The sequence below is a fragment of the Melospiza georgiana genome, chromosome 4, assembly GCF_028018845.1.
Source record: "Melospiza georgiana isolate bMelGeo1 chromosome 4, bMelGeo1.pri, whole genome shotgun sequence".
NCBI classification, from domain to species: Eukaryota; Metazoa; Chordata; class Aves; order Passeriformes; family Passerellidae; genus Melospiza; species Melospiza georgiana.
Genome location: NC_080433.1, coordinates 10,449,921 through 10,463,290, shown reverse-complemented (window position 1 = coordinate 10,463,290; position 13,370 = coordinate 10,449,921). Strand labels below are relative to the sequence as shown.

Sequence of the window (13,370 nt, the reverse complement as noted above, 5' to 3'; positions counted from 1 at the left end):
AAAACAATACCCAGCAGGATTTACAAGCAGCTTTGTTCTTTGCTTTCCCAGAAGCAGTCAGGGCTCTCCAGACACCGACAGGCAGTGTGTGCAGCCTCTCCCCGCCCCTTTCCTCTTTTCCCCACCCCTTTTCTCCTCTCCCCTCCCCTTTCCTCCTCTCCCCTCCCTTCCCTCCTCCTATCTCCGCTGCCTCTTTGCTCTCCCTGACTCCTCCAGGGCTGAATGCTGCTGCATCAGAAGCAATTCTTGGTCTCCTGGAAAAGTGCACAGTAAGACCAGTCTGTTGGTAAGGATTTTTTCCCCTCTTCCTTTCCCACCCCTTCCCAAATAATTTATTTCTTCTCAAGTCCTGCAGATCCTGTTTTCCGTGATTAGATTTCATCTTTTTAGAAATATCTGGGAATGTCTATAAGGAGAAAAGAGTGTAAGTTCTTGGAAACTAGCTGCCTTTCTTTTTCTCTCTGGTTCCCATTCCTGTTACCAGCCCCTCTGCCTTCCCCTCGTTTGAACCTGTTTATCAGAGTGGAGTTAATAAAACCTTTCTTCTCAGCCTGGGAGTTACATTGTGACCCGTGGCAGAAATTGTCTCTACCTTCCCAGGGATTTTGTCTCATGGAGTTGAGACCTGGATTTGCATTTAACTACTTAAGTGCCCATGCTGAAGGGGTAAAAGTAAATTTGCTTAAAATTTCCATAATGTTTACAGTTTCCTATCTCAGCCTCAGAGGAGCTGTTCTCTCTGTGTCTCCAGTGTTTTGTCTTGGGCTTTGCAGCTGGTTTGGTTGTTTTCTTTGCTGCTGGTGATTCAATAATGCACATATTACAGGGTGTTGACAATCAGGAGGAGAAAGAGAGCAAAGAGGCAATTGTTATCCTAGGGAAGTGAGGTAGTCAGTTTGTGCTTCCCAAGATGAAAATCTCCTGCAGCAGTCCAGGTGTCTGCCCTGGGAATGACAATGCAGAAATAGAGAGACGTGCTCTGCTGGAGGAGGAGAAGTAAGTTCAGTGTGGCAGAGAGGCAAGAAAAGGCAGTCTAGTTAGAGGAGTCCTAGGAAGGAGTTTTCCTTTCAAAATAATTCTGCTTTATCCTTGTGTCATGGAATACTGCAGCAAATTGTCCTCTTTTATTTACATGTAACTTCTTTGGTACAGTAATAGATATTTTAAATTTTTAGGCACTGTGGCTGAAGAAGGACATTAAATAGTAAAGGAGCAACTAGATCTCCTTTCTCTTTTCCCTTCCAACAGCTTCAAATCTGAAGAAGTGGTCTATAAATAACTGAATTTACCTCATTTTAAACCCCTAAGACTGAAACCTAAAGGGTGTTGCTTTGATGTTGGCTTTCTGCAGGTTGTAGAGGTTATGTTGGAAGGCAGGGATGGAAGAGGATAATTTCTGCATTCCTTGAAGGGAATGAGAGCAGTGCCTGCAATATCAGAGTGCTTTGATGTGGTTCACTTGACCTTCTTTTCCTTTTTTTTTTCCTTAATAAAAAGTGCAATCCTATTTGTAAGAACTCTGCTCTCTTTTTCTTGGCTCCACCTATCTTAACAGTTTCAGAGGGATGAACAGAGAGGCACAGTAAGCGCCTGAGGGCTTTTTGGGACTTCTTTATATTTTAAAATGTTTTGTTTTGTATCTGAGTGTTGTCAGAAGCTGCTTTGTAATCCATTTCTCTGAAGGATTAGCTGGGTGATACTGTCAGATCTGACTTCCACGAGGGTCTGAAAGGTTTGGTATAACTGGGCTGGGCATGGAAACAGGAGCACCTGGAGCCACAGCCTGGGCACACCTGGGTGGGAGTGAAGCCATTCCTGGGCACAGGTGCCCCTGCTCCAGCACACAGCTCCTTCTCTGCCACAGCTACAGATCATGCAGGAAGCACATTCCCAGTTTGTTGTTGTGGGAACTTTGCTTATTTCCCTGTGGGAGATGTCTTAGGATCCCTGGACATAGGCCAGTTCTTGCCTCTTGTTTTTCAGACTGGATTTTAGCACAAAAGCATTTGATGGGTTCCTAATGCTCGTTGCTGTGACCCTGTTGGTGTGGGGCAGGTGGCCACAGAGGCACAGAGGGTCCTGAGTTGGAAGGGACCCACAAGGATCCCCGAGTCCAAGCCCTGAACCACACTGTGTGCATGAGAACACTGTCCAGGCACCTCTGGAATTTCATTTCTCTCTGGGATGGGTTATGTTACAAGATAGTCAGTGCCCTCACCTAAGAAACTTCCTAGCTGAGTTGAGTGTTTGAAATTTTTATCATAGCCAAGATTGCTCTCCTGGGACACTGTGTTCTGCAAGCATTTCCTCTTGAGCCTCAGGATACTCTTTTTCTCAGGGATTTTATGTGGCTCTGTCTAGTTTCATGTTGAGGGGCTGAAGCTCAGGGAACATCGAGGTTTTTTCCTCTGGTGGCTCTTTCTGACTTGTACAGAATTTTTGCCTGTGTTGGACAAAATCAGGGTCTGGGGGTACAGGTGGCTTGCTGAGCTGTGTATTTTTCAGGTGGGGTTTTTTGTGTCTTCAGAAATGAGTTTTGTGTGAGTTGCCTATCCATAGCCATCCTTGTTTCTACTTAGGAACTGAACCAGAGAGACCAACTGAGTTTTAGGAACACTTACAACCAAACCCTAGAAGAAGCTTCAACAGCAGTTAGACACAGTGTTTTTCATTTTCCTGGTCTTTGGAGTTCACAGGGTAGGACATTCAAAGTCTGCTCTAAGATGCAGCAAATGCTCTATTGGACACCTCAATGGGGATTTCTTCTGTTCTAATCTCATCTCATCTCTATTATAGATGCAATGTGTGTTACTACTCCTACTATTTTTTGTAGAGAAAAGAGTTGCTTTTATCTTTGAGACATTCAGAATTTTGATTTGAGTATCTCTTGGCACCAGCAGCAGCTTTGCATAAATTATGCTGAAATGATTGTTTTGTGAAATAAGGATTTTTTTTTCCTTATGTGTAGTTAAAGGTTGTACTGTTTAGCAAATATATACTATAGGTAATGAGCCTGTTTGTTTGCATACACTTAATAATAGACATATTGGAAAACTATGAAAGATAATATAGACAACATAAGAGTCAGTTTCTGTGTTTTGGGGGAGGTTTTGTTATGTTTGCTGTCTTTAAATCGTAATTGAAAGTTAACAGGTGTTTTTAAGTAACAGTTCTGTACTATATTATTGTAGGAGCTTTCAGACCTTTTTTTTCATTATTTTGTTGTTACCATCTTGCTGCTGTCCAGTGTGGCTCACCCTACTGGCTGTAGCCTCTCCTGAGGGCAGGTGTGCCACATTTGTTAACAGTGCTTCCTGTCACTTGTAGAAATGGAATTTGTGGATTGTGGAGCATTCCTGGGTCAAACCCCATAGGCTGAGCACAGTGATTGATTTCTGTAGCTGATGTTTTCCCCAGGACTGCCTCATGGGATGTGGCCTTTCTTGCTGTGTTCTAGCCAAGCGGGGAAATGTGCAGTTCTCTGTCTCCTAAGGTGTGCCAACTCTTCCCTCAAGTGGCAGTGGTTGGGATCAGGAGTGGCAGGAACTGCAGTGAGGGACTCCAGCTTCTCTACCACACCTGATGTGGTTCTCTAAACCACTCCCAGGTTTGCAAGTTTCCAACCACATGTATGAGAAAGAGCAACCCTGATGTTTCTGGTTTGAAGCAGTAAACTGTCTATTTACAATAAACAAATCAGATAAAAAAATGCTTGCATACGTTCCTTACTATTAAATCTAAAGTGTAGGGCTTACATAAGGCCTCCTCAGGTTATTAAATCCTTCCACATGTTCCATCCTGTCCTGAAATAATCTGCCTGTTGGAGATTTGCTTCTGGGTCACATCTGTAGATGAATCAAGAGAATTGTCCCAAATGTCATTCAGTTTTTATCGCAGCTGCTTTAAAAAGAAAAAAAAAAACCCACCGAAGTGCAAACCTCAACTGAACCAGCACAAAATCCCAGCTTTATCCGCTTGACTTTACATATTAAATCTTAATTCAGCTCAAGAAATATTAATCATGGATCCTAAATAATGCCTATTACTGTCTGGATTTTCAATTAAAGCTTCATAAGCTTTTAACGAAAAAGTGCTGGAGTTGCCAGTGTTTCAGCTCTGCCCCAGCCTTCCCAGCCAGGGAGATGTGTCTGTCCAAGGCTGGGGAGTTGTGGCCCTGAGGCACTGACACGGAAGGTGAATTGTCTGTAAGGACAGAAAGGAATCAGCCAGGCTGCATAAGGCTCTGATTTATAGGGAGCCAGCAGCTGATAACTCTTTTGAGGTCAGCACAGTTTGCCTGAGAAAAGGAACAATGAAACTCTTGAGTCCCTTTGGCCCTCCAGCTGAAGGCAGGCTGTGGTGTAGTGTTGCTACACTTACTAACAAGGTATTTGAAATTAGGAGGATGGCCCATGTTCCTTGTGTAACCATCTCTTCATTTCCTTACCCTCTCCTGGGCAGTTTATCCTGCATGTTACCCTCTGGATGTGCCCAGATCTTGCCTGTATTTTGTGAGAAGCAGATCTCCAGTGAGAGTATGTATTTAGAAGTGTCAGCATGGCTGTAATTTCAGGGCAGTCTCTGTCCCCACTGTCCCCACGATTACAGGTGGCTCCATTCTCCCCTCTGTGGGCTGCTGAGTCATGGCTCAAAGCCTCTTGGCTTTTACAAGTGCACAGTGTGTGACTTCAGGGGAATTCAGGCCATCTCAGTGTAGCCCTTGTTGGTGGTTTTTTTTTTTTTCTACAATCACCAGAGCTCACAAATCCTCAGCACATAGTGTGGTTTTGGAATATTTTTGTATATGCCTCATGCTGAGTGAGTCAGTGCATGTGTGCACTTCCACTGGAATGTTAAGAGCAGAGCTGCTATCAGTGGTGTGTGTCCTTGTTCTTTCTTCCAGTGTCACACCACAGACATGGTCTAGTGTGTTGGGATGTGGTGTGGACAGGAGATAAATTCATCCTGATCTGTGGGAGTGAGGAGATGGACAGAGAGGAGGATAGTACAGAGGTTCAGGAGACTGCAGGTTTTACCCCTAATTATTTTGTTGTTTAATTGCAGTTTTTCTGAGTCTGTATCACTTGTGGAAATAAAGAATTTACTTTGATTGTAGATGATTGTTAGTGACTTATATTCCAGTGAAAGTATTTTCCTACTTAACAACATGCAGGGCAAAACCTGCTGGCCAAAGGAGTGAGTGTGCAATCTTTCAGTGTCTCATGCTGTGCCAGTGAGGGGAGGCACAGGAGGCTGGGAGGGAGCAGCTGGCCTGAGCTGGCCAAAGGAACATTCCAGACCATGGAACATGGAGCCCAGTACAGGAACTGGGCTGATTGCAGGGAATCAGTATTTTACACTTGCAGTTTCTCCAGCTGAAACCCATTGTCAAATTTTTAGGATGCCTACAGATTTTTCCTAGCTAAATAAAAGCAAGCAGACCCTGTCACCATCTCTGGGTGTCTGTGCTTGGTTGCTTGTTTCAACTTCAGTTGTGTAGCCAAAGTTACGATGGCAGTTTTTGAAAGTGAACTTGTTGAAGAATAGCTAAAATTGTAGTAAAATACTAGAATTATTGTAGATACCAGCTTGTTGGTACAAAGTAGAAATTCAGGCTTCACATAGCACTGGAAATGGGATAAAATTAATATAAGAGGAACGCTGTTAGGTGAAAACAGACAAGCAATAGAGAGCACTTGCCCAGAAAGGAGTGGGGAGTGAGTGGTATTCAGCTGGGATCGTGTACTTGTGTTTGCTTTCTTTTTCTTTGTTCCATTGCAGTTTGGTTTCAGACAGCAGTGTCTTGTCAGGTTAATAATGACCATGTGGTGCATTTTGGTGATGTCATGGTGATAAAGTCAGGGAAAGGAGGAGCTCCCAGCAAAGCTCATGTAAGGGGTTCCATTCTCCAGACACGCCAGCTGGACCAGCTGGGTTCTGTAATCCCTACTGAAATGTAGGTCAGGCAGCTGCTGCTCCTGCAGAGGCCCTCTCATCTTTCTTCCAGCTCACCAAGTTTCCAGGTGTCCTGTTCTGCTCTGTCCCATACAGAGGGAACGCTGAAGGAATCACTCACGTGTTGTGTCCTCCTTTTTGTTCGTAGGGAACAGTCTTCACTTTGGAATCTGAAGAGGAAGAGTATCCCGGGCTGATTGCAGAGGACAGCAATGACATCTACATCCTGACCAGTGACAACTCAGGGCAGGTGAGCCCCCCGGAGTCCCCCACGGTGACCACGTCGTGGCAGTCGGAGGGCCTGCCCGTGTCCCTGTCAGCCAGTCAGAGCTGGCACACGGAGAGCCTGCCAGTGTCCCTGGGACCTGAGTCCTGGCAGCAGGTGGCCATGGATCCCGAAGAGGTCAAAAGCCTGGACAGCAACGGAGGGGCTGAAGAGAGGAGTGAGAACAACTCTTCCAACTCTGACATTGTTCACGTGGAGAAGGAAGAGATACCAGAGGGGATTGAGGAAGCAGTGGTGCCAGCTGGTGCTGCAGAGACCATACAGGCAGCCTTTCCAGAAACCTCTGCTTCTTTACAGGAAATAAAACCTCCTGAAATTGCTGCTGCTGAAAAAGCACATCCCTCTGCACTTCTGCGTACAAAACAGGAGGAAAAGGGAAAAGCAGCTGAAGAGCTTGTTGAACCTGAAATCCCCGTGTTAAGTAAACCTGTCCCAAAGTTAGCCCCATCAGAAGAAAAGGCTGCACCAGAACCTGAGAAAATAGTGCTTCCGGGGGAAAAAAAAGCAGGGAAAGAGGGCCATTTGGAAGAAATAGAAGAGAAGTCCTCGGCTGCAGAGGAGAAGCCTATCCTGTTGCCAGAAGGGAAATCCATACTGCTGTACGGCGGGGCTGCCGCGGTCGCTATATTGGCTGTGGCAGTCGGAGTAGCGCTGGCGCTTAGGAAAAAGTAACGGAGCTCTCTGAGGAGGAGGGAGGAGAGAAGAGAGCACATCCAATTTTTGTAGTTGTGTTACCTAAAGGTTGAGCTGCCTGCTGTTTAATTGGACATTTGAGTAACTCAGTGGTGATGAGGTGAGGTTGTTCAATAAGCCTCCAGCTACGGACAATCATGTTTTTAGTAGAATCGGGGCGGGGACTGGTTTTTCGTGATTAAAGTACGGGGGTATTTTTAAAAAAAAAAAACAAAAAAATCTGCAAATTTAAGAACTTAAAAGTGCAGGTGCTGAAGAAAGGGGTGCTCATACTCTAGGAACTGGAACAAAAAATCCCCAGGGGAAGGGGAGAGCCAGCTGCTGCCAGCCCCTGGAGATTTTGGCTTCTCAGATTGACCGCTATTGCAGCTGTGCTGTCTTGTCATTTCCCGTTGTGCCCCCGAGCCCCTCCTAACCAACATTAGCAACCTGAGTCCTGTAGCGAGAGGCTGGTGTCCCTTTTGTCTCAGCTTCCTCTCAGGTACAGCACTGCTCCTCATAACCTTCCAGGTTCCTCCTAAGCCCCAGTGGGACAGTGCTTATTCTTACCTCTTGGCTCACACTGGTTTTGGCCCCTAACGTTTACTGGAGCCCCATCCTGTGAAGATGCTGCCTCTCTCTAGCTGTATTATCTCTGAGCATCCTGGTGTTGCTGGGGCAGAGGTGCTGCCCAGGAGGGTGGGAGGGACACTGCTGTTTGCTGGTTTGAGAATCCATTTGCTCTGCTCCTGCCCAGCCCACTTTACTGCAAACCCTTCAGTTACCAGAGGTACGAAATTGATGCTGGACACGGTGCCCTTGGGATCACTACTCTGATATCTGGGGTATATTCAGCAAAAATACAGCAAACCCGTGTGGAAGCAAGGCCAGTGCCTCAAGTGCAATTCAGATATTAAATGCTCTGCTGTCCTGTGTCACGCTGCAGTCTGCATTGTCTTTCCCAAGTTAAGCACAGAGTGTATTTAGTCCTAACTTGGTCTTGCCTGTGACAGCATTCCAGATATATAAAGCAATGGATTCTAGTAACTGAGCAAAAGAGCATTAAACATCTCTATCTGCTTGTTCCTGACCTGGCCCAGAGTGCTGTTCAGTGTGACTTCTGCAACTGTGAATCTGTAATTACCTCAACTTACAGGTTCACAAAACATGAGCAATTAACTTTGGCAAAAAAAGGAGATCCCCCTTCCTGCAGTCACAACACTTGAGGTGTGTGTGGAGAGAAGCCTTTCAGGTATTGCCCTGCTCCTTAGTGGGATCCAGCTGCAAGTGTTCCTCCTTCAGCACATTGCCTGTCCTTGTCCAGCTGCAGCTCCGTGGGCAACACCTTGGGCTTCCCAGGCAGAACTGATGGATCTCTGAGGGTTGGTGCTGGCACTGTGGCTTAGACCAGATGGAGGAAGGTGAAAGGGAACTTGTGATAATGTAAAAAACAAAACATGAGCTTATGGGGAAGTCTTTGCAAAGCACAAAGACAAGGTACTTTTATTTCTAAATAACCATATCCTGATGAGCCTGTTTCTTAAGGGATCTCAGAATGAAGAGATCTTCGCATATTCTCTATCTTAGGATATTCTTGCTGTATTTTCCTATCCCAGGATGCTGGAAAGTTAGTCAGAATGTATCAGATTCTGAGGAATTATTTTTGTGTAAGCTTTTGTGAAATGGATTTTCTAGAAAACTTACTGGATTTTGAACTGTGTGTGTGTGAAGTTGACTATTAAGAGGAAGGGTTGTGTGTATACTGCAGCTGTGGACTGAACTTGGAGCTCTGGAGTTCTGGACTGTACTGTTGATCATTGATTGCTCTTCTTCCATGTATAAAACATAGCAAGTTGGCCTTATCAGAAAAAAGAACCCCAAATCTTTTATCACATTTCAAAATGGAATTGACTCCTTTTTTTGCCATTTTCTGGTGCCCTGCTGGTACTTATTGCTGTGCTGTGTCCCAGAAGGGGTCATTGGGACCTCCTCATCCCACAGGGGCTCTCTGGTGTCTGCCTCCCCACCAGGGCAGTTCCCCTCCTGGCCCCTTGCAGGAGCTTCCCTACGTGGAGGAGAGGTCTCTTCATCTCCATCTGTCATGGACATGCAGGAACAGTTTTGCTTCATTTCACATGTCCTGTTTATTGTGAGTAGTACACTCCCTGAGGTGGCAAGGGCAGCTTTATTTATTGCTTGGTCAGTTGGGGCAGGGCTGCCCGTCTCTGTGCTTTGCTGAAGGCTTTGGGTTCCTCTCTGGGCACAAACTGTTCTTCCTGAAGGCAATGAAGCTGCTTTTGGTACAGCCCCACCTCTAGGCACCCAGCAGGTTACTCTGAGGCAGAGATGGAGTCTGAGGACACTGGATAATTTGTGTACCAGTGGGGGAGGGTGGAGCTGGTGTGATTCATCTTCTCTGTGGATGGGGTTGTTTCAGTAGTAGTGTGGAGATGGGTAGAGGACAAACAAGAATAAATCTAAGCTGGCAAGGGAAGAAGTTAAAAACTTTCTGCCACAAGGAGCCCAGTGGGGCATGAAATAAAAAGCATCCACGCACAGCAGTGAGAAGGTGGCAGCAGTGGTAAGGAAAAGAAGTGACTGTGTCAGGCATTTCCGTGGTCAGGCAGAAGCCTTGAGTACCTGTGTGTTGCTGCATTTCATGGAGCATCAGTTGCACTGTGTTTTGGTTACTTGGTCCTTTGTTTATAATGTTCTTTTCCTTCTGGGGTCTTTTAAATTTGGCAAATCAGTGAGAATTTGAACTGACCACATGTTCAAAAAATTTATTGCATGAGTCTCTTTCCTCTGGGAGCACTCCACTAGTTAAAAAGGTCAGCTGTGGGGTAGAATTCTGCAGAGTTTGGAGTCCTGTGGTCAGAGCTGGGCCAGGCCTTGTGGAAGGCACCAAAGGGGGGTAAGCTCAGATGGCAGTGTTCCTACAGACCTGAGGGAGAGGCTGCTCTGTTAAGAGGTGAGAATTAGAAAATGGAAGTTTTCTTCCCCCATCTTCAAGTATATTACAGTAACTTTAAACTGCAGGCTCCAGTTACCCTGGAAGGTGTGATGCAGCCTCTCCTTAGTGGATGTCTCCTAGCTGGCAGAGGGGAGGCAGGAGCTATACACTTGCAAAAGGGCATATAGAATTACTTCCACTTGTGTTGCTCATCCCCTTCTCAGAAGTGCCTCAATATCTGTCCTCTAGTGGCCTGTACTTTAACAAAATATCTACCTTAGACCCATTCTGTCTTCACTTTATCCTTAGCATACCCTAAAGCTTAGATGCTAAAACAGCAGAGGGCTGGATCTGTGAAAAAAGTGGGAAATACTTAAGGAACTGCAGTGGGCAGCATGCTCAATAAGGAGCTGTCAAGGGAAAGACTTTCAAGGTAAGGTGCAACTTAATTCAGCTGTGCTTAATTCTAAGCTCTGCTTAGCTGGGCATTGTGGAAGCTGGGCAAGGACCTTCTTCAGCTGGCATTGCAGGAACAAGAGGCTGAGAGCAAAGACACAATTCCTGTGTTGCCCAAAAGCCCAAAGTGCAGATGAGGGCCCTGTCCCAGCCAGCTGCAGCTCCTGTGTGCTGGGTGGAGCCTGGTGGGCTCCTGAGGCCCCTGAGCTGTGGGGCAAGTCAGCACTGCAGGAATCCATCCTTGCTGTTTGTGAGGGCTTCATTTTTCACTCTGGCTGTGCTCAGGCAGCTGCAGCTCAAGTGCCAGGTGGAAGCTGCAGTGCTGAGTGCTCTTACACAGGACAAGTTTTGCTGCCAGAATCCCATTTCCTTCCTTTCCCCTGATCACAGCTAGGCTAAAATGCTGGACTGGATTTTTAAAATATGCTTTCTAGTGGTCACAAATGAAAAGTTTAATTAGTACTAAACAAGCAAGCTGCTGAAGTTTGGTCTTCTTTCATCGTAATGATTGTAGAAGATAAAATAATCTGAGGTTATAAACCTTCCCTATATTCAGTGTCAGTTACAGGGTTATGGCAGTACTGGCAAAGCCCTAGTAAAGTAGATATTGCTGTTCTGGGAAAAACTAGAAATGCTTCTGGCTCTGCAGTCACTAAGCCAGAGCAAGTTCCTGTTAGAGTTTCAGAGTGTAATTACTACAATCTTTTGTTGTGAAATGGGGGACTGGGTGGAGAGGTGCACGTGGCTGGCCTAGGTGTGATGCCTACAGGCAGCAGAAAGCCCAGGGCTTCAGTAGAATGTCATATTTTGAGCTTTGTGTCTGCTCTTGTTGGAGCACAATGGGAGAAAGTATTTCCATTGATGATCTGGATGATGACATGGAGTTTAACATCAGCAGATTTGCAGAGGACACCAAGTTGGGTGCAAGTGTTTGTCTGCTGGAGGGGAGGAGAGCTCTGGGAGGGACCTGCACAGGCTGGATCCATAAGCTGAGTTCAGTGATAGGAGGTTCAACAAAACCAAGTGCCAGGTCCTGCACTTTGGGCACAACCCCTGCAGTGCTGCAGGCTGGGGACAGAGTGGCTGGAGAGTGGCCAGACAGGAAGGGACCTGGGTTGTGACTGACAGCAGCTGAACATGAGCCAGCAGAGTGCCCAGGTGGGCAGGAAGGCCAATGATGGCTCCTGGCCTGGCTCAGGAATGGTGTGGGCAGGAGCAGGGCAGTGATTCTGCCCCTGCCCTCAGCACTGGTGAGGGCACAGCTCCAGTGCTGTGCCCAGCCCTGGCCCCTCAGCTCAGGAGTGATGCTGAGGGGCTGGAGTGAGTCCAGAGAAGGGCAGCGAGGCTGGCGAGGGGTCTGGAACACAAATCCTGCAAGGAGCAGCTGAGGGAGCTGGGAGTGCTCAGCCTGGAGAGGAGGAGGCTCAGGACAGACCTCGTCACTCCACAAGAACCTGAAAGGAGGGAGGAGCCAGGTGGGGTCAGGCTCTTCTCCAAGGCAACAGCAGCAGGACAGGATGACACAGCCTTAAGCTGTGCCAGGGGAGGTTTAGTTTGGACATTGGGAAGTTCTTCACAGAAACGGTGATTGGACATTGGAATGGGCTGCAGGGAGCTGGTAGAGTCACTGTCCCTGGAGGTGTTTCAGTAAAGACTGGATGTGATGCTCAGTGCCATGGTCTGGTTGGCAAGGTGGTGTTTGGTCATGGACTGGAGTCGATCTCAAAGGTCTTTTCCAAACCAGGTGATTCTGTGAAACATGGAGGGGTGTGAGGCACAATATCTGCTCTACCTATGAGGGCAAAAGCTGTGCCTTGGACTGCTTAATTTCAGCATCAGGAAGGTTGCAGGAACAGTATTATTTTGACTTAATGGATGTACCTGTGCTTAAGAGTGCAAGCTCTGTATTGCCATAACAAAACAAAAAAAAAAAAAAAAAAAAGGAAGGGGGCTGTTTATAAAATTTAAGCTAGCACTACTTGACTCAGGTAGAGAAGCTCTCAGGCCCAGAGGAAGCAGGGACTGCAGGGCCAGGTCTAGGCAACAGAATTCAGTTTGTGTCTGGTACCTGACCAGGACTTGGCTTGGAAGGGTCAGTAGTGTTAAGTCCAGAGGAACCACAACACATCACTCAGCTCCACCTGGTTAAGTTAAATAATTTTATCACTTTTTTTTTTTTTTTTCTACTTAGAGCTGACCATCTCTCAGTCTCTTGGGCAGGCTGACTTGCTTCCTCCAAGCTAGAGGTCTGTGGTGATGCTGTAGAAGTGGGGGAACTCCTGTTGGCTTCCAGTGGAAGCTGCTTTTGATCTCCCTGCAGTATCTGCAGAGCAGGCAAGGGACACTATCAATGTGGATACAACAAACTGCAGAGGATGCATCTTACTGCTGTACCTTTAGGGGCTTTGCCCTCAGTTTTAACTTGCAGGATAAGCTTTTATTCAACTGTAAACCTAAAAACCCACTCAGACCAAAAGAATGCCACTTGATTTGTTAAGTAGTAAAGACTAATGGGACTGACTCTGAAGCTGCAGGTTAGGGGGTCTCTTCTGCTGGGTGTAAGCAAATAGTGACAGACTTGCAGGGCTTTTGGATTCTGTTCTCAAGAGGCCTGCCCGGGGGAAGAGACCCTGACTGGTCCTCAGGTCACCCATTATCCCAGGAACTCGTCACACTGCTGTTCCTTCCAAGTGCAAGTGCAGCCCTCGGGGGAAAACTGTCGAAAGCTTCTTGTGCCATTTGGTTAATAAAAGTGTTTCCACCTTGACAAGAAAGTTCTTTCCAGCTTCATCATTCAATATTCAGTTCAAGTGAAGGGGTATGTACATTTTTCCCTCTGCTAATGGGACACTGCTGTAAGACCATGCTCCCAGGTTGCACTTTAATAAATGGTACAGTTTTCAAAAACAATGTGTAGACTACTTCTGTGCTTCCACTCTCCCTGTTTTAGTGCAGGCACCAGAAGAAAAGGTGGTTTTACTTACAGGAAATTTGATTATTCAAGGCACAGGGACAGGACTAGAGCGCTGTCTCTACTGCTGGCAGCTG

At 46.5% G+C, this 13,370-nt stretch overlaps 1 protein-coding gene across 1 annotated transcript in view; it reads left to right on the top strand.

Annotated features, from left to right (window-relative positions):
- Positions 1-13,232, top strand: part of BCL2L13 (BCL2 like 13) — a 38,658-nt gene extending 25,426 nt beyond the window's left edge. Inside the window, exon 7 of the mRNA XM_058022684.1 lies at positions 6,104-13,232. Coding sequence (XP_057878667.1) covers positions 6,104-6,913 — 810 coding nt within the window. The 3' untranslated portion in view covers positions 6,914-13,232. The remainder of the gene's footprint in view (positions 1-6,103) is intronic.
- Positions 13,233-13,370: the final 138 nt, after the last annotated feature.